The sequence below is a fragment of the Parasteatoda tepidariorum genome, chromosome 3 (assembly GCF_982258835.1).
Source record: "Parasteatoda tepidariorum strain Cologne lab strain chromosome 3, Ptep-v5.0, whole genome shotgun sequence".
Lineage (NCBI taxonomy): Eukaryota > Metazoa > Arthropoda > Arachnida > Araneae > Theridiidae > Parasteatoda > Parasteatoda tepidariorum.
The window spans coordinates 50,347,205-50,368,962 of NC_141757.1; the positions used below are offsets into that span (position 1 = coordinate 50,347,205).

At 28.9% G+C, this 21,758-nt stretch overlaps 1 protein-coding gene across 3 annotated transcripts in view; it reads right to left on the reverse strand.

Annotated features, from left to right (window-relative positions):
• The window catches only part of LOC107436145 (GTPase-activating Rap/Ran-GAP domain-like protein 3), a 607,350-nt gene that overhangs the window by 434,803 nt on the left and 150,789 nt on the right, over positions 1–21,758 (reverse strand). Inside the window, exon 1 of one of the 3 annotated variants that reach the window (XM_071179220.2) lies at positions 17,592–19,385. The exons of the other annotated variants lie outside the window; for them this stretch is intronic. Within the exon in view, the coding sequence (XP_071035321.1) occupies positions 17,592–17,689 (98 nt within the window). The 5' untranslated portion in view covers positions 17,690–19,385. Of the gene's footprint in view, positions 1–17,591; positions 19,386–21,758 lie in introns of those variants that run through there. 3 annotated transcript variants of the gene reach the window in all.

Consider the following 21,758-nt stretch of genomic DNA (forward strand, 5'->3'; position numbering starts at 1 on the left):
GTTATACTTTTAATGGCTCTATGTCTGAGAAAAGTTCAATTTATTGTCAAAGAATTTATTTCGGTTTGATAAATCTCTGCAATTTTAATAAGAAAGGAAAACCAAAAGGAAAGGGCACACCAGATATCGATATTTATTAATATGAAACTAGAATCGTTATATTTTCTTAATCATCCTTCGTCTAAAATCTATCATGAACGGATGGGTACGCTGGGTCACTTTAATCTGACCTCATCGCTTAGTTAATCAAGCGCTTCTGACGAATTCAACATTGCTATGGTTACAAATAGGGAAACAAGGTAAAATTGGAAACTTTTTTGGATGGATTTTGTTTGAACATCGTGCTTAGCATCATGAGTATTGATATGAGATAATATTACCAGAAACTGTGATACTTGATAGATTCTTATTTTTAAAAATTCTGCGGCACATAAACGGTACATTTATTTTCTCAATCCATTGTATTTCCGAAAATAATAAATTCCGTTATATTGACAAGATAATTTCAATTGCACGTGGTGGTAAATGCTACTGTTGCTTTGATTCCTTTGATAACAGGACGAAACGCACATCTTTTACCATTTTAAATTTTCTGATAGAATTCAAGTCCCCCGAAGTATCATAGTTGTAGCTAGAGTTCTTATTAAGTACTAATCTCAGCAATTTTTTGGTAAAAAACAAAGAGAAAATCCTACTTTTTTTAGAAATTCTTAGGTATATCAATAGATAACAATTCTGACGTGATGTGGCATTTTATGCAATTTTATTAACTTGAGGAAGATCTAAAAATTTAATGAAAACAATCTTTGAGATATAACAAATGCAACTGGGATTGAGTTGCTAAAAATTGGGTGACGAATAAAACTTGAAATTCTGGGTTAAGTTCTGCTAGTAGCAAAATGAATAATACAATTAATTTTATGGTTATAGTTAGCTTTCCAACTATATATGAGAAAAATATTTATTTGTTAGCTTAAAGGCAATTAAAGCCGATGTCAGTTATAAAATGCGGAAGCATTTAAAGCTATTGTATTAATTTGAGACAGATCTAACAATTTAATGAAAAACAAAATCTTTGAGATATAATGAGTAAAACTGCTGTTGTGTTGTTGATAACGGGTGATGATTCAAACTTGAAATTTTAGTTTAAGTTATACTAAAAGCAAAATAAATATAAAACATAGTGTATGGGTTAACTATATATGAGAAAAGAATCAAAATTGATGTATTCGCTGATTTAAATACGAATTCATTTATTATGATTTTAAGTGTTTATTGCAGACGGAATAACAAAATATCGTTAACGATTATCATGCTATTTCTCAAACTAATAAGTTCAATTATAAATTTATGTTAATTTTTTTAATTACTATTTTAAGAGATGTGGGATGTCTACTAAACGATTTTGTTATATAGTTGCTGAAACGAACATTAAAAAAAACTAAGTCTGCCTATAGCCCATCTGGAAAATTCATGGCATAAGAAATTGCAAAAAATATAAATCCTTCTCTTTTTATAAGTTACTACTGTAAGTTGACCAATATAGAGAAACCATCATAAGTAGTCAACTTACTTATGTTTCGCTGTTGTATGCGAACCCTTGGTTACAATTATTTAGTGTATTAAATTTTCAATGGTATCCATAGATTTTTCAGAGTATAAATTAAAATGATAGTCTAAATTAAAACGACGCAATTTTAAAATTTAACTAAGCATAACAAAATTGCAGGACTAAACACGCAAAAAGAATAATAAAGCAAAAGGAACAAATATTCATACCGCCGTGCGAAAAAGAAATCAACGGGATAAAAATTTAAAATTGAGAGTTTATTTGACATTTTTGTAAGATAAACTACTTATTACAAAAGATACGTTTCTTTCAAAATTAAATTTTGCTTTATCCGGTTTTTTTTTTTAAATTCTATTTTAGAGTTCAAAGCATTTGCAATGAAAAGAAAGTAGTTGCTTACCCATTTTTTTCGAAACCTACAGCGAAGCACTTACATTGTTAGTCTAATTTCAGGGCAGTATAAGTATACGAATGTATATGAACTGTGGGATTAACTACAAAATTTGTATCACCAATGATGGCAACTTGAACCGCTGTGACTCAGGATATAGTCCGCTCGCCTTCCAAACAAGTGCCAAAGTTCAATTCCTAGCGAAGACTGGTTGATACGAATTCCGCACCCGGCTCGCCCCGACCACAGTATTGAAGAAAAATATCCTCAGTGGTAGACGGATCACAGGTTCGAGTCCCCTTGCAGTCAGTATTTTTATTGTTTTCCTCTTCATGTAACACAAATGTGGGTTAGTTCCATGAAAAAGTTCCCATATCAAAAAATGTCAAAGATTTCCCCCAGTTCTTGATCCAGGAGTTCCTTTGTCTTCAGAATCGGGTTCAAAATTAGTAAAGTCGTTGAACAGCCGACATTGGCTCGGCTGTTCAACGACAATTATTAAATAAAATAAAATGATGGCAACTAATAGTAAATATATACTCCGAATTTCTCATTTGAAAGACAGTAAGAATATATTCAGGAAATCATTAATAGCAATTTTTGCTATTTTTTTGACTTCTGCAATGCACTATTATATATATTTTTTAAAACTCGAAATAACGTTTTATTATTTTTCTAATTAAAAGTTACTGTTTCAATGAGGAATAGTTAAAGAGTTCATCAATATCAGGTAAAGATAACTTGCCTGGGTAATTTAATTTTGAAAATATCAATTTGACACATGCATCCTAACGCATGAGGTATAATTAACTAAGGGAAGGAAATTAAGCATAATAAAAGCGGAGTCAACGAAGTTTATTGAACCAGTGGATGAAGAATTATATAGCAAAATATTTTTGCATCTTTTCCTAATGAGGCAAATATTGGAAAGTCATAAAAGTACACAGTTAGAGAGGTGATTAGCATTTAGAATCTAATACTTTCAATGAAAATACACATTTCGATGGTAAATGGTAATGCTTTATTGAATGCATTTCTAATCGGCAATCAATACATAACTTTTCGAATTGCACTGTCTAGAGAGGACTGTTTATGGTCTGTCTCTATATTTAGACTATTAGGGGGAGATAACGTTTTTTTTTTTTTTTTTTTAAATGAGGAAAATAAAAGTAATGTTAGAAATGAAGTGGATGATTTGGTAATCAATATGGAATGAAAATTTTTTTTCATGGATACAAAAATATGATTGAGTTAAGCTGGAAGAAAATTTAAATAAGAGAAACACATAAAATCAAACTAATATGTGCGATTTCATAAAATTTTTTATTTAAGGCTACTGATTATATAGTTCTCAAGATATGGTGAAAGTACGCAAAAAGTAAAGCTTATAAAAAGTAAAGCAAAGTTTTTAATCCTGTCCGGACCAAGCTGCTGAAACCATATTTCCCCTATATTTTGCTGATCAGAAATCCTAATATGTATAAAAGAAGGAGTGTTTATTCAGAAAAAAGCGTTTTGTGTCTCATTTTTCAACTTAAATTATCGTCTACACTAATTAAATAGCATATTTGAGTAATCCACTCCAACCAATGTAAGATGAGACCCAGAAGATGAAGATCCGATCATTATATCAAAAGTTATTCAGTGCACCCAGTTTTTTTTTTGCCCTTGTACAATGAGGTTGATATTTTTATTGTTAAAAATAGTGGCACTTAGCAGAGATGATGAGGAATCGATGGGTTCCTTCTCAACTCTACTTAACGCGCTCTCATGAAAACGAGTAGGAAGAAGAAGGTATGGTGGTTTAGATGTTGCATCTTGCTCTTTTATTGAAAAGCAAGTTCCATATAATAAAGTACACAAATGAAATTATAAAACTTTAGCGAAATATCACGTATGCATTGGGTATTTCTCGTATGAATACGCTTCACGTTAACAAAAGTAGAATTGCGGAAGTGTTATATAAATAAATTAATTATTTGTTTTCAGGTTAGCGTCAAACAGCATTACCTAATCCCCTAATTAATATAATCATAAATTTCATCCCTGAATCGCAACAGGAATGTGTTTCTATTCAAATTCATTTTCTAGGGCAGGTTTTAAACAAAAAATTTGAAACAGAAGAGCAATTTTAAAATTTATCCTCTAAGAAAACTATGGTATCACTTAAGAAAAAATAAATTATTCACTATATTACTTAAAAAAACACTATAACCAATTATAACACTTTAAAAAGAAATGCAGAATCCATTTGCATCATTTTTGAAAAATTAAAGTTTCGATCATTATCAAATACAAATTCACGCTGCAAGAAAAGTGCTAAAGAACATATTTTCGTCAAGAATAATTTGAATATCAAAAGGAAATTTCTCTAGTCTCTTCATATTACCTTAACCTCGAAACATATCAGATGCTTCTTAAATTCAAAAGCATCGAATAGAAAGTCATAATCCTGAAACAAACTATTTTACGTTCATAAATTCATTACGGGTTTTCGGTTTGGCGTTAAACAACATTGCCTAATCCCATAATTAATACCATCATAAATTTTATCTCTGAATTGCAACAGGCATGTGTTTCAATTCTAATTCATTCTCGATGACATATTTTAACTAAAAATTTAAAAGAGAAAAGTAGTTTTAAAATGAAAGTTCATCAGAACCAGTCGCTCATTTCACGCATGTAAGTCGTAAAGTTATAATATATCTACAACCTATTTAGGGCATTAACACTTCATTAAATATTTAATTAAATTCCTTCACAGCCCATTCGTGGTTTTCTTTAATATCAGTTTCAGTGACAAAACGTCAATTACACATGCACGAGCATACCTTTTAATGAAGATGAAATGTTAGTATGGATTTAAATTTATTTTTCTTCAAATTTTTTTAAATGCGTAGAATTTCCTGACATGGCAGGATAATATGCTTGTTGTTTTTGTTTCATGATGTCTTTAGCAAAAAGTGTGGTAGTGTGTTAGGAATTAAAATTGCAATTATAATCAATTATTACCAGATAGTCAAGTTACAGAAGTTTCAGAAAAGTATTTATTTATTTTTATAATTAGTGCAATTTTCCACTTATTTCATGTTATTTAATTTGATGCTATGCTTACATCTATGAAAATGTATCTTAATGTAATGAATGAGAAAGATGATAGTATGTTATTTAATTGTAATCAATTTTTTCTAATAATTATTGTTATTTTAATAATTTTCATTGCATTACTTTCGATGTCAGTTTTTAATAGTATTACCCAAGTTATTTATTTTTAACCTGGTTCTTAATCTTATCACATACTTCGTTGGAAAAATGTAAAGCTATTATAAAATATTTTCTCTAAAGTTTCCTTTTGCAGACATGCTTTTTACTTTTTAAAATATTCATTTTTTAGGAAAACAACTTGTTTAAGCCTAGTACTAATGATAAGCATACGTGTGGTGTGTAAATTTGGTATATTGTTATCCCCTTTTTAAGTGTTTTTCCCTTTTTTATATGTATTCAAAGCCATATAAAAGACATTTGCACATAAAAAGTATTGAGCCGGCCAGGTGGCCGAGCAGTTAGCATATGACTGAGAAGCCAATGGTTAGGGTTTCGAATCCCGCTAAGGGCATGGATGCTTCTCTCTGTGCTATCGTCTGTGGTAAGAATGTGATCCACCTTATGAACGGGCTTCTGTGGCAATGTGGAGTGAGTAATATTGCTCATCCCCCGGACTAAGGTTCACAAGTGCCCAACGGGTAACGTTAAAGAGCAACACTTACAGCATCTTCCAAAGCAAATGAACGAGGGTTCAGTGCCTGACGTCAAAAAATAAATAAATAAAAAGTATTGAGTCAAAGAATAAGTAAAAACAACGTCAAATAGAAAAATACCTATTTTTTAGCAAAAATGTGAGAAAACAATGAAATTGTTTTTTTAAAAAAATTAACAATTGCAGAGTATTAGCAGATGCACAAGAAAAATTGAAAAAAAAATAATTAAGCCAAAAGCCTAATGTTCAATAATTTGAATAACAAATAATTGTATTTCGAAACAAGAATATTAATGAAATAATTGTATTTTAAAAGAATGTCGTTTAACCTGATGAATGAGCCCTTCAAAATATGAAGAAAAAAACTATTATTGAAAACAAGCTTTGAAGCCAACACTTTAAGAATTTGTGTTTTGCTAAAAAAAACTGGATTTCGCAAGAAAAATGTGCTTTAGTATCTTGATATATGAGCTTTACAAAACAATGAAAATTAATTTTTGAATTCAATCTTGACAGTCAAATTTCGATTGTAAAAAATTACATGTAAATATACGTTTATTTTTTGGTCATAACCTTTATTTGTAACACAGGTAAAATATTATTATTTTTATGTTCAAAGGCATTTTATGTACAATATTTGCGAAATAAATGTTCAAAAAATTAAGTAAATTAAAATCTTCAAAATACCTTCTAATGGCCCTTTTTTGCGCTAATAAACATATTTCTAATACTTATACTGGCGTCTCAGGACTAAAAAGGAAATAATTCGAAATTTTCAAAATACTTTTAGTTCTAATTGGCAATTGTTTTAGCTATAATAAGCACATTTCTAATCCTAACACTGGTTTCTCAGGACTAAAAATAAGAGATAAAAAAAGAGAGTGTAAAAAAATAGATATTCGTATTCGATTATTTTTAAATAAAGAATTACAGGGAAAAAAACAGATAAGAAAAATACTATTTGTTATAATTATGCGAATATCGATGCCGCATTGAAAGGGGGTATAATGTCGGATTTCATGAAACTGGAAGTCAATTTATTATCATCGAAATAAATTAACAACAGAATCATAACCAGCCTTTTGTTGCCGAACCATACATGATAAATAATATAAATCTATTTTAATTCCCTTCTCTTCGATATAAAAGATGTTGATGAAATTTATCGGCATTTTCATCTGTTAGTATCCCTATGCGGCAGCTTGATTAATGATGCGTTTCTTCATAAACTATTTTGATCAATAGAAAAACAGTCAGGTAAAATTAGTCAAATATAGTTAAGCAAATAATTATTCAACAATTTATTCTAAGCAGTTAATTTAAATTTCAAATTATAAATTGTGAATTCGAAATTTAAATTTTCTCTGAAGTGATTTTTTATTCTCTTTTTTTTAAAAAAAAATAATATTAATTAAGTTTTATTTGAAAACACACAGTTATGGCAAAGTAGAAAAATACAGGAACTTTTAAAAAATATTTGTAATTAAAAACCCAACTCTAACCAACATCCTCTAAAATGTGACAATAGAAACCTTTTTCTTTCACTTAATTGTAAATAATTTAATATTTCAATCATTAAATTGTCTAGTTGATATTTAATAATTATCATAAAGACAGATACAACAAGCAAAATAAACGGGGAGTTAAACATGCTTTCCAAAAATTTTCAATTTAAATTATCAAGATATAAAAATTGATTTTTACTTTAAATATATATTGGTTTTCTTAATTTCATGGTATATAGAAAAAAAATATTTTCTAAATTACCTTTTTTTTCGACGTAGTATTATTTTTTCGTTAAAAAAAATCTTTATAACTGTATTCCTAATTTAAATTATTAAAATAAAAAATAAAAATTTGTGAACTGATTTTTATTTTTATTTTGTAACTTTATCTTAAATAAAAACTACTTTAAAATTATTCATATGTTTTTAATGTAAGAAATTATTAAATAATTTTAAAAAATTGTTAATGTTAGGAACTATTTTAATTAAAAATTAATCATCTCTAATTGTATGAAACTTATGTCTGAAATTAAAATTTATTTCGGGGAAAAAAAATTACAAATTATATGCATTTGTTTTATTCTCTTTAACAATGCAATATTCAAAAGCAATTTCTCTGCAATTCAATATATATTACAAATAAAACTTTAAATATTTTCTGTTTTTATGTGATATTTTTACTTATAGTGTTCCATTTCATTTTATGTAAATTTTTTGCATTAATATTTTTTTTGGGAGCTCCTCACACTATTATAATGATAAACTTTGCTTTGGCTATATTGATACAATATTAGAGAGCACTCTTTTTTGCGGATATAATCGTGTGAGCTGATGAAAAGACTAATAAAAATCCGAAAAATAAAAGATATAATTTTTTTCCATTTTTTCTCTTTTTTTCGGATATTTCTTTCCGGATTTTTATCATTTTCCTTTTTCTATTTTTTCATTATTCTGAAATCTTTTCCATATGTTCTCTACTTTTGAACTTATTTTATGAGTTCCACTTACTTTGCAGTTTATGCGCAGTAAATAAAACTTTTTGTTTTTCCTAATTTTTGTTCGTTTTTTTTCCTTTAGTTTCTTTCCTTTTCTTTTTGTCCATTTAGTATTTATTTATTGTGCTATATATATATACGAGGGCTGCTACTTATATTTCTGGCCTAATAATGAAAAAACAAAAATGTAGGATCGAAATGGGTTTTATTGCTTTTCAAAATATTCTTCATGATGATCAATACTCTTTTGCATGCGTTTGAACCAATTTTCAAAGCACTTTTTCCAGTCCGATTGAGGTAACTCCAAAACATGCGTTTTGAATGCATCAACCGCTTCTTCGGGGGTCGAAAATCGTTGTCTACGTAATTTATTTTTGATGTGTGGTGCCAAATCAGGGTCAAATCATTGGGTGCCAAATCAGGGCTGCACGGTGGATGACCCATCAGTTCGATCTTTCAATCCGTCAGAAATGCCTTTGTTTGAGTCTATGTGTGAGAGCTCGCATTGTCATGGTGAAGAATGATTCGCCTGTTCTTCTGCTTTTTTCGAATTTCTCCGATGACTTCTGGCAAACAAATGGTCGTGTACCATTCAGAATTGACCGCCCTGCGTTGCTCTAACGCCACTGTTGCCACACGACCGTTAATGCCGAAGAAACAGGCAATCATTTGTTTCGATGTGCTTCTTCCTCGAGCAAACTTTTGTTGGTTTTGCCTCGTCTTGGAAGACCCATACAGTTGATTGCTGTTTTGTTTCCGGCTCATATGCATAGATCCATGATTCGTCACCTATGTAGATGTTATACACAGCCTTTGATGTACCTTGAACGTATTTTTCCAACATTTCCTTGCACCAATCGACACGAGCCTTTTTTTGAGCGTTTGTCAGATTATGCGGGATCCAACGCGAAAAAATTTTTTTTACGCTCAAATGTTCATGCAATATTTTATTGATGCTAGTGATACTAATGTCCAAAGACGCCTCTATCTCACGGTATGTCTCATGACGATCTTGCTTTATCAGTTCCCGCACAGCATCGATCTTTTCTGGCACAGCAACGGATTTTGGACGACCTGCACAGGATTCGTCCTGGATCGAACATCGACCACGATTAAATTCGTTATACCAATTTTTTACAGTGCTGTTGGATGGCGCTTTATCGCTGAATAAAGAATTAAGTTCATCGAAGCACTCTTTTCTTGACAATCCATGTCGAAAGTTATGAAAAATAGTGGCCCGAAAATGTTCACGTTTCAATTCCATTTTTTGAAAGAGAAGAACTTTTCAATTTACTGTCAACAACACAAATGAAGCTATAATGGTAAATCGTCTGCTGAATTTATGTTTAAAAATATCAAACTTTCGATTAAAATCGTCTGCGGTCGCCTAGCAACACTTACTGTTACATATATATATATATATATATATTATATTTTTAAACACCATTTAATAAATTAATTTAAAAAAATTTATAAACTATTTAATAAAATTTAAATAACGAGGCACAATTTCTTTAAAATATATAAATATTCAAGTAAACTTTTACTGAAATCAGATTCAATGAGCGGAAAAATAGTCATTAATCAATTTTTAGAGAACTCTAATTATTTGAAGTATTAATTAAATAAATATATTTTTAACTGTCATTATTTGACATAGATTAAAATTCTTACTTTTCCTTTTTAAATACAAACTAGAAAAGAGAAGATATATGAAAGCGTAATTTTTAACAAACTATTAAATTTTTAAAAAAAGGAAGGTAGAATTATTACCTTTCAATTTGCATAGTTTGAAATTTAATTAAAACCTTTTATTTTATTTGCTTATAATTTTTCACAGCCACACATTAATCCTATCTCATTTTCACCCACTTGAACTCATTACTTTTCCTTATTTTTATATTACCTGGAAATCCGACAGGTGTTCCTTTAATCGTTGCCCAGGATGCATTATGCGAACGATGAACGATATCTTGTTTTTACACATTTTAGTTGACACGCGTATTATTACATCCAAAGAGGTTTAAAAAATCTGGAATTTTCGTAAATATTTCTTTAAAAATCGGAAGATAAATTGTACTTTACTTGGCTTTCAAAGCGTGAGTTTTGTTGAAGAGTGAGATTAATTACGCAGTTTCACAGTTGAGAATCAAATGTTTCCGAAACCCTTAGAAAATAAAAGTGTTTTGTTTGAAAAATTACTCTATTAATGTTGTAAGGATGTTTGTTGTGAAAAATTATATTTTCTAAAGCTTTACAGATTATTTAAGGTGTAAAATATGTTATAGCAGAAAGGTATATAAGGAATGTCCTAATTATAGCAGTTTGTTTCATAATTAATGTTTCTGTTTGGTTGAGTTCACGGAATTAAACGTAATTTAATTTTTCGCGTAAGAATCACTTCACGTTTTAATTAAAACATTATATATTTTTTGGTTAAGGCATGTCTAATTAAAAGTGTTACATAGTATTTTTAATATAAGGTTGTATGCAGGCTATTATAATGTTTTTTTAAAAAAAAGATGTTTGAGGCACAAACAATCTTAATTACCATTTAGTATTAATAACGGCAATGATCGATTCAATTCAAAGGAATTATTTTATTGTATTATAAGCAAGATTTTTCCTTTATTTTTTGTATTATGAGTATTAAAGTAATATTTATGCAGCAACTAAATGTATTAAAAAACAGGTGTTTGGGTCAAGTGTTTTACAATACATATGTAAGCAATTACTTAGTAAAAATGTTATGAAAAGTAGTATTATTTGTTACAGTACTATAAATTTACGTATTTGTCAACTAAAATAAATATATATATAGCTTGGTGGAAGTACTAAAAAATTATTTACTGAGCGCTGTCAAATATTAATTGCGTTAATATCTTTAATATTGGGGTTAAGATTTTTAATTATTTTTGGCAATAATAGCAGCGAAAAATAATCTGAATTTATTTCAATAGTTTAAGCGTTAATCAAATTTCCCGATCATAATTCTTAATTGTTCCTGGCTATTATTCAAATCAAGGAATTTCGTAGTAAATTATACACAACACATTATTTCCCTGAATGTAAAGGATGTTTTTCAAAGTTATTTTTGTAACAGGAAATAATACTACCTTTGAGCAAATAGTAACCATTCTTAAACTTTTGTGATTTCTAAAAGTTATTTACGATCATGATTGTAAGGTCAGATTTTGTCTATGCTAAATAAAAAATGCATGCATCATTTATGCTAAGTAAGAAGAAAAAGGTGGGTAATATCAATGCTTAAACAATCTACAGTTGCGCGCAAACGAAGAGCAATAAATTTATTTAACAACTATTAAATATATAATCTTAAGAAACTGAAGTGAAAAGATCTACTTGAGATTATGAAAAACGTAGCTTAATATTAAAAGTAAAATTTGAGATGTTCAGAGCATTCATTCTTAAAACTTGCCAAACGTGAATGGAAAAGACAAAAGACGTTTGAAGCAGGAAACTCAAAAACTGCCAACGAAAACATAAAAACAATATAAAGTTGAAAAACAATAATAGAAAAACCGCATTAGTATAAGCTGAAACTGTAAAGTAACTTACCGAAAAATAAATAAAAGCGAAAAAAAAGAAGAAAAAAAAACAGAACTAAAAACACCGCTATGGCTGAGAGAGGCAAATCAGCAAGATACCAGGGATGAAGAGTAGCTGATGCGTTAAGGATAGGAAGAGTTTTGGCGTTATAGAAATTAAACTTTTGACCAATATTCTGATTTCTGATAATGTGGATAGTATCTACTATGTTCTTTTAATCAATCTAAATTTTAAACGGGCTTTGTATGTCCAATGTAGCTAAGGTTTGTGACAAAGCCCTATCGATTTTCAATATTAATAGGATCTTAAGAGATTTCAATGCTGATAGGATCTCACTTTATGGGACTCATCAGTAGTCCCATAATAATCCTACCAGTAGTTTTTTCTTCTCCAGCAAATCAGAACCTTTTTTGCCCATTTTCTGTTTAATCTTCATCGAAAATTGGTTTAGTTGTGTGAACGATAAAATTTTTAAGAAATTTAAGATACTATATCTAGGTACAATTTATATATCTATGTAGGTGAAGTAGAATGCTTGTAAGTAGTATGAGTATGTATAAAGTTTACACAAATCTGCAATTATGAACCGATGTGCCCCAAATTTGCTGTACATGCATCTGGAAATATTTTGGACCAAGTTATTTACTTTAAAACACTCTCCGAATATCAGTTCTATCCGACTGTGTACAATAAAAAGGGATGTGCATCTATTTTGTTGGCAGGATAGAGTAATATTTTTTATGCAAAATTAAATAGCTATTTATCTCTTCAAACTTAAATTTACCTTATAATTTTTTTTATTTCCAATGAGCTGCACAATCGGTCTTCCCGATGAGCAGACCTAGTCCGTTCTCCTGAGGTGGTATTCACTCTTTCAGGGCCACCACAATGGGTGAGATACCGTTGGTCATGTTAATTTAGACGTCTAGTTTCTGCTACACTAGATGGCAGCACCGAGACTATTTGGATGCTAAAGTGCACTAGAAATTTAATTTTGCCGCAAATGCCAAGAGCCAATAAAGCACTCAGCATAATCATACGACATGGCAGCTGAGGATTTTCTGCATCCTGAAAATCCGGTCTCTGGGCCGGGGATCGAACCCGCAGACTTGTGCTCAGAAGGCCGACGACAAACCAACTGCTCCACCCAGCCACTATTTACCTTATAATAGGTATCCAAATATTTACTTTAAACGAAACATACAATTGTCAAACAGAAACGTATAAGCAATGAGACAATGGATTTCGATTGCTGATTAAAGGGCTATGCATTTTGATAGCATCATCCAGAAGAATTGTTTTATTAGATATTGCTCCAGTTAAGATTTCTAACAGATGAACAGTCAAAAGTTTAATGAGCAATAAGCGGAAAACAAATTAAGCTTGTAATGGTAAAAAATTATTGAAAAATTATTTTCATCAGACACGAAGTTCCAAATGAAAATTAAGCTCTAGCTAGTTGGAAAATGGTTTAAAGTTCTGTAACAAAATTGAATCATATACATGTCCATTTAGAGGGGTTTAGATTACCATTTATTTTTTTTTAAATAAAATATCTACTTTTAGAACTTTCTTGATTTTCCTGATAAACTGATAATAGATAATTTCACTGATAAGAGAATACTTACTATTATCCTTATTAATCTCGGATATTAATATTTATTGAATTGCTATAAATAGTGACTTAAGTTTTGCCTTTACAGACTAGATTGCTATAAATCTTAGTTAAAGTTTTGCTTTTATTTGTCACAGAATAGACAGCATCGATTTTAAATTCAGTTATCGCAGAATACCAACTTCAACCTATATATCTGTTAAACCAAGTTATCTATCAATGTCGACTTCAATAGGTATATTGGAAATATTAAACTCCCTTTCAATAAATATTCAGATAGGAAAATCAATCATTTTCTGAATTATGAAACACCTCGAGCGATTAAAAGTGATATGAAACGAAATTAATTTAGATTTTGGAATTTCTCCGAAAACGCAATTAAATTTAAGTGCTTTAATGTATAATTTGCAGTTAGTTGCATATTTGTTTTAATGAAGTTAATATTTTGTTTTAATGAAGTCACAATCTTCTAATAAGAAAGTTACTTTTCCATTTTTTCTACAAAAAAATATAACTATCCTTTTCTCTAATTCAACTTTTAATTTGGTACATCAAAAAGGAAATTAATTGCGATTCTTTATTTGCCCGAACTGAATATAAATGATGTTTACTGCTTCGAAAATTAATTAGGGTTAATATAAAATATGATAATGTAATAAATTGGTTATTGATGCGTATTATGTTCCAAACTATATTTTGTTTTTCGTTTTAACATTTATATATTATCAAAATCTATTAAATATCACGTAACAAAATGACCATTTAATATCACGTAACAAAAAACGAATCATTATTCTTGTAAAAATCAATTTCATTAGCTGAGTTATAGTTACCAGCTATTTCCCACTGGGGCATAAGTTAGATGAAGCCTCAATAAACAATGAGGTGGTTAAATTAGGACTAAAGAATGAGAGCTAAAAAAAGATGAAGTAAGACTTAAGAAAAAACAGACTAGCCAAGGGCATACAGACTGTTAAATTTCACAAAAGTCGTATGATCAAGGGAGGAAAAAGAATAATAAAAATAAAGAGACTAGACGGCTATGTAAATAAATTGAATAAGTGAATTTAAAAGACATATCTCTATATAAAATAAATTTTCTTAGAAAGCATTTTTTAGTAATTTAGGAAATGAACCAGATTCGTAAACACTGCTTAGTATTATTTGATATGTTAGCAATATAATTAATGTTTTGGAAATTTCATGGTCATATTCTTTATAAAGTTACATTATCAAAATTATTTAATTATGAATTTTTAAAAAAATATTACAAATATAAATCTATAATAAAATTAGTAATTAGATATTATCATAATAATATTTAACTACCAATTTATAAAAAGTAAGAAACTAAACTTATATTTAATTTTTGTATAAAGAAATTATTTAATCAAACACATATTCGGAACAATATGTGTTTATATGAAAACTATAAAAAAAATATTTGGTAATGTAATAAATTATGTAGTAGTAGTAGAAGTTCTTTTACGTTGCACTAGAGCTTCACAATGGGCTATTGGCGATGATCTGGGAAGCATCCCTGAGGATGACCCGAAGATATGCCATTACAATTTCGATCCTCTGTCGAGGGGATGGCACCCCCGCTTCGGTTGCCCGACGACCTGCACGCGAAGTCGTGCACTTTACGGCAGAACAGTTTACCGAGGACCAATACAGCACACCATCGGTCCCTACGCAGACTGATAAAAGTGGTCACCCACCCGCACACTGACCGCAGCCAGTGATCTGCTGAGAACCGTGCCTTAACGATCAGTTCACTGCAGGACTTCGTAATTTATGAATTATTAAAAGTATTTTCAAGAAATGTTCAATGGTGTATGACTCATTGCGATATATATATGATAATCGATCTTTAAAAATGATGAATTGTTCAAAATGAACATCAAATTTGAATTTTATTTCCTCTAATTTTAACTATACCAGTTTTTTTCTTAAAAGGAATAGACTTTTGTTACATCTTTGAACATTTCTGTAAAAACTCAAATGTGTCTACATTGTTTTTCAATCTGTAATAATCTCTTGAAAAAAATCTATAAAAACGATCAATCAATCAAACAATCTATAACGATCTCATGAATCTTTCTGAAAAAAAAAGTATAAATGTTTAACAATATTTTAATTAAAATCAAGGATTAGTTTAAACAAACGATTTAAAGATAAAAAGTTTTTAAATTGATAATAAAATATTTCTTGGAGAACTTTTGCGACACGTTTAGTATTTTCGTTAAAAAAAATAACACGTTATTTTTAATTTGTTTTAAAGTTGCAGCGTTTAAAAATTTTCGAAATTTGTTCTGAAATTTTTTACTTAATATTTTCAAGAATATGTAAAATTTATTATCTTTAGAAACGCATAATTTTCTACCTCTGATCATACTATACTTTTATGTAATTATTTTATTTTGTATTTCTATAAAAAAATATGACTTTAATGTGCCTACAGAATTTAAGAATGCTCCGATTAAGAACTTAAGAATAACTCCGATTTTAAAATTTGCAAATTTTGTAATTTTTTTTATCATTATTTTTCACTAAATTAAAAACCGAATGTTTGTCAATTTTCTGAAGGCAAGTAAAAGTAAAGTGTCTGAAATGTATATTAAAAATATCTTAAAAAAATATATCAATTTAACTTTACGAATATATCTTTTTTATACACTTACCTGTATTTTTAAAAAAAAATGAAGAAAAAAAATTATCACATTAAATAACGCTTTTAAAGTTTCAACATTTAAGACATCATTCAATAAGAGAAACAAATCTTATATCCTTCTCTAACTTAAATACAAACATGACTTCGCAATTTTAAAGCAATAAAACAACTACTTTAATTTAGAAATTGTGCCTCCCAAAGCATTTAACAACAAAACTTTTAAACATCATAAAAAGTTTTAACATTTTTAAAATCTTACGCTAGTTCATAATACCAAAGTAGGAATAAAATAAATCATAAGGATAGTCTAAATTCGAGTCATTGTATAGCATTAACTAAATACGTTATTTTCACTTTCAATTCATCTGTTTTAAAGTTTATTTTTTGGTCATATGGTGAACCAAAATATATCCGTAGAAATTGTTTTTTACATTCTATGGTATTGAATTTCACGTTTTAATGCACAAAATTGGCTGCGCAGGCAAAACTTTAATGGGAAAATAAGATATTAATTACTTGTGCTCAGTCATAGTAAATGTATTATTAACATTCGAAACAAGTTCTGATAAAACTACAGTAATGCATGATAATAACCTTTCCAAAACAAATAAACAAAAATTCTGGTAATAAAAACCAAAATATACAGTATTTAAACCATTCATTTGGTAATTGTTCATTTGGTAACGGTTTATCGAGAATTCTAGTTTTCAAAATTGTAGTTCTTACTACTACAGAATTCAGTAGAATGTACAAAACCAAACAGTAAATTTAACCAAATAAATTACTTTTATGTCAGTTTTTAAGGTATCATGATTAAATGACCAAATTTTATCACAGATTATAAAACCATATTTTATTGTTAATTTTACCAACACTACCATAGCACTTTGGTAAAAATTACCGATTTCTTCGGTGTTTCTTTACAGCCCGAAGTACCGCAAATTTTATCATATTCTGTTAATTTTGACCATATTTTTCTCTTAGTGCAATATGAGACATATATAGACGTAAATTTTGCAGTAATATATGTTTTTTGTTTCTGTGATTAAGCGTTTTTACGCTAATTGTTTCCATGAAAATTTTGGTATATGAGATTTCGTTCCGTGACATGGTTCAATAAAATTGGATTTTACTGTACGGTTAATAAAAGTGCCGGTAGTTTTTATCGTAATTTAATTCTGGATTATTTACTGTTCATAAAATTTATAGACGTATATATTTTTATTTTAAAGTGACATAGTCGGATGCTAAATTAGGTAAATGAAACTTTCAAAAATTACATAAAATACAAATAAATTTACAATCCAATCACTATTAATTAACTTTCAGTGCATCGAAATTAAATATTTCTAAAAATGAAAGATAACTGGCAAATATTTATAGCTAAGTTTGAAAACTGCTTTTCAAAATTTACCGTTTTCCAAATATATACTTAGCTATGATAAGTAATTAGACAACAGGTTTCAACTGGACTTTAAAATTTTAACAATTGAAGAAAACTTATAGATATTTACCTAGTCCAAGCCATAATTGGTGGTCTTGACATCACCTCCAAACTGGAACTTCTTCGATCAGATTTTAAATAAAGTCTTTCAATCAAAAGATTATTCATCCCTCATCTGCAAAAAAGTTAACTGGACTGTTATACTCTAGAGCAGTCCTTATTTTGAGTTTTTATTTAAGTCACAGTCTTCCTTCGAAAATGTAATTCTTACTGCAATATAAACTTAGTTCTGTTCAGTCAATATTTTCCTTAATTGAGATAACTTTGAATTTCATTATCTCCGATTTTGCATGTAGAAACATCTGTTCATATCTCCAGGAAATTTTCCACATTTTTCATTTATCAATCTTTTAGTTCTGATTGCAAAGGCTTTGATTCATTTTTAAGTACAGAGGAGTTTATATGTCAATTGACTTTTTGAAGTATTTGGCACAACTTTGGTTTTGTTAAAATATCTTTACATTCCTTTAGATAAAACTTTTCTATACTTTGATTTGCTTTAACAGTTATAAGACCTTGCATCTCGGATGCATTTCTATAAAATGAGACTTGGTTAAAACGTTCGCTTATATTAGTAATTATTGCATCTAAAATTGGCACTTCTAACAGGCTAACATGTATATATGAATAATGAAACACTTATTTTCCTAAATGCTATTCAAACATATCTTTCAGATGTAGTATAAAGTATGCTTATAGAAATTATTCTGTTTTACAAAACATATTGCTCTTAAAACGCTGTTAATACTTTTATACTTTAAAAAAATATTGTTTCATGTACAAGAAGTAGCAAACTATGAAAATAAAATAACTTGAAATTACAAACATGCAACAGTTATATAAATTTAATTCACTTTTTTTATTGCTACTACAAAATATCATGCAAAATTATCGAAAGCTAAAATTTATTGCAACCATTTACTTCAAGTATAGTAATGTGCAAAACACCAACAGTCAGCAACTAACTAGTCCTATATAGCAGTAACTTCTAACAATTATAAATCATTAGCAAAAAGTAACAAATATGTTGACTTTTGTTTTTAAAAAGAATTGTATAAAGTTGCCTTTAAGAAACTTTATTTAAAATGCTTCGTTCATATACTTTGCAATTCTTTTAAGATATCTTATACTATTAATGCATCAATGTATCTTACTCTATTCGATACAATGATGATTTTCCTGTTAAAACTTGTCCTCGTTTTATGAATGATTTTATCGAAAATAAATAAATTCATCTCTAATTTTTTCATCTCAATATAATATTTCAATCTTTTTTAGATTAGTAAATCTTTTCATTTCTAAAAAATTCTTTGCTTGCAAGAAGCGTAAGAGTATTAAATATAAACATTTCATAAATCACCCTTCCAACAAAAACAGCCTTTCTTTCTAATTTAAAAACTTTTTAAAAACAGAACTGGCTCCTCTTCAATCCGCCAATTAAAATAAATAAATTCTGCTTCGAAAAGAAGCATTAATTAGCTTGTATCGCCTTTCATTCAATCTTCAAATATCCCAAGAATTCAAAACTTAGAATACCTGTGGCATACCATTGTAATTCATGAAGAAATCGAAAGTCCTATCAATACCTTTCTCTTCCAGAACCGAAATCGAATTGTGGGGAAAAATTCTCCCCTCATTTAAACTTGGATAACAGGCCGGTTCAAAAAATGAAGTGTTTTGGGGAGTGGTACAACCAGTGGAAGTTCTTTCGAAGGGCTGCTCTAGGTCTGGTATAGCTCGCCCCTCCTCTGATAAGTTTTCTTCAGGGCCCAGTGGTGTATTTGGCAGTGTCGTTGGCGGCAGTGGCGATGCTGGATACTCAGCCAAACGTTTCGATCGATTGGGGGGATGAGGGGAAAGTGATGCTTCTCGTTTCTTTGTCACTTTCCTTCCTCCCTTCCCTTATCCTCCTGGAACCACCCACAACAGAATGGTTCGAGAAAAGTGGCAGGAAAGAGAGAAGGATTTGCGGAAAACAGGATAGAAGATATTTTTTATAAGAAACTTCGAATAAATGAATATGTAAAGAAATGTTTTAATGATAAATATTTTTTAAAGATCGAAACTAGGATTAATATAATTTATTACCCTAATGATGTGATGCATTATTTGTAAAAGAAGTATTTTTATTAGTTTATTTGTTCGCTTTGAATTTCCATCTGCATATTAAATTGTTACAACAGTAAATCTCTCCGAGATAGAAGCAATTTGATTTTTTTCGTTTTTAGTAAAAAGAGAAAAATTCAAATCGGATTACATATTTTGTGTTTTGAAAACAATTGCTAATGTGGATGTTGTAATTAAAAAATATAATGTTTAAAATTAAAGATATTACTAATTCTACAGCTGTTTTTAGATCGAAGTATTTTGTTTTCGCAAAAGTTAATGGCTTTTTCGCCTAAAAATAAAACGATTTGCGCAACGATTGTAGAAAATGCACATTTGAAATTGTTACGCATCTTATATCTGTTCATCCTTTTCTAAAATAAATAAACTGTAGACAGCGGTTTTTTCAATCACTGTCCTAAATTGTAGCACTCTCTGAAATGAAAGAGCTACCTAAACGGATGCAAAAGCTAAGCGGATCCTAATTGTGAAATGTATGATAATGTGAAAAATTGATCTTTGGTACACACTGAAAATATGATATATCTGTAAGATAAATTTAAAAATAGTTTACTTATTATTCATCGTACATTAATAAAGTAGCACGTCAACAGAAAATAAGATTTGCATCGTTTTAGATTAGTTATAATTCTGACATTGTCTCTAAAATTTGCAAGAAATACCAATACCATTTGGTGTCGACAAGAAATACTATGGTGGTGTCAATTTAAAAACATCTGACCCAAATTTTCTTTCTGATTCCAAGATGCGTCTTGCATCAATTTAATTTCTTTCGAAACTGTACTTTTTCTTATATCTTTGACAACTCATAGTATGCGCACGCGCAATTATTATCTTCCGATAATCACTGGGCATGAATCCTAGACTAACGACAGTAATACATGTGTGTACACCGATGTTAATACTCAAATTCAATGTATAAATGGATAGAATTTTTTAAATGAAAATAATTAATTAAATTAATTAATTAACTGACATGATTTATAAATAGATAGAACAAAATATCTAAAATAGTTTATAAATTAAATGAAAAAATATAGCTAAAATGTGCCTTATAGAATGCTTTTATTTAATCATAAAAATAATATTAAAAAAAATATAGTTATTCAGTATAAAAAATTATTTACATTTACTTTAGTTACTTCAATTTTATTTTTCTGATTCAATGTTTTTTCGTTTAGATATCTAGATAAAAATTGATTGCATATGTTTTTTTTTCTCCAATAGCATTAAATATTTGAAAAATGCTCTAAATTTCCGCTGATAAGTAAAACACTTTGCTTGGCTATCAATAGTTCCCTTCTCATAAAAAGTACAAACTCTACTTTTCTTTACCAACTAGCTTTTACCTTGTTGATTAATTAACTTAGAAAATGCAATGTTTTAACTTGTTAGAATTTTTTTCGTTGACTGTACTATCAAGACATCATTTTTCAAACTAAGGATTTTGTGCTTAGAAGCAAGTAATTAATGCAATGGCCTGAGGAACACAGAGTTTTGCTTCCAGCTTAATTTCATCACACCTTGTTTAAAAAAAAATTGACAGGCTTTTTTGTCAAAATTTATCAAACGTTTTAGCCGTACTTTGCTAATTAATTTAACTTTCTAGAGACGACAAATAAATTGCGTTCTATTTTTGAAAATTACTTTTGATAGATATAGAGCTGTTTTGTATTTTTAATATTTAAGTGAGATCCATTTTTTCTCTCTATTATTTCCTTACTGGTGAACGTTTGACATGTGATTTTGTAAATTTGTGGAGATTAAGAATAAGTGCAAACATTCAGCTTTAACCATAAATCATTGGCTTTTAATTTAGGTACGATAAAAACGATAGTGCTTCTTTTTAAAACGTATGCGAAAAGTTGCAACTTTTTAAAAATCTTTTAAGGAAATTGCACGTTTTGCCTTAAGTACTTGTAAATAGAACTATGTTTCAGAAATTTCAAGGCTATTTTTTTAAAAAGATATCAGGAAGACTGTACAAAAAGAGATATTAAACAAACTTTTTGGCTATGCTCTTTAAATCCTTGACCAAAACATAATTTTG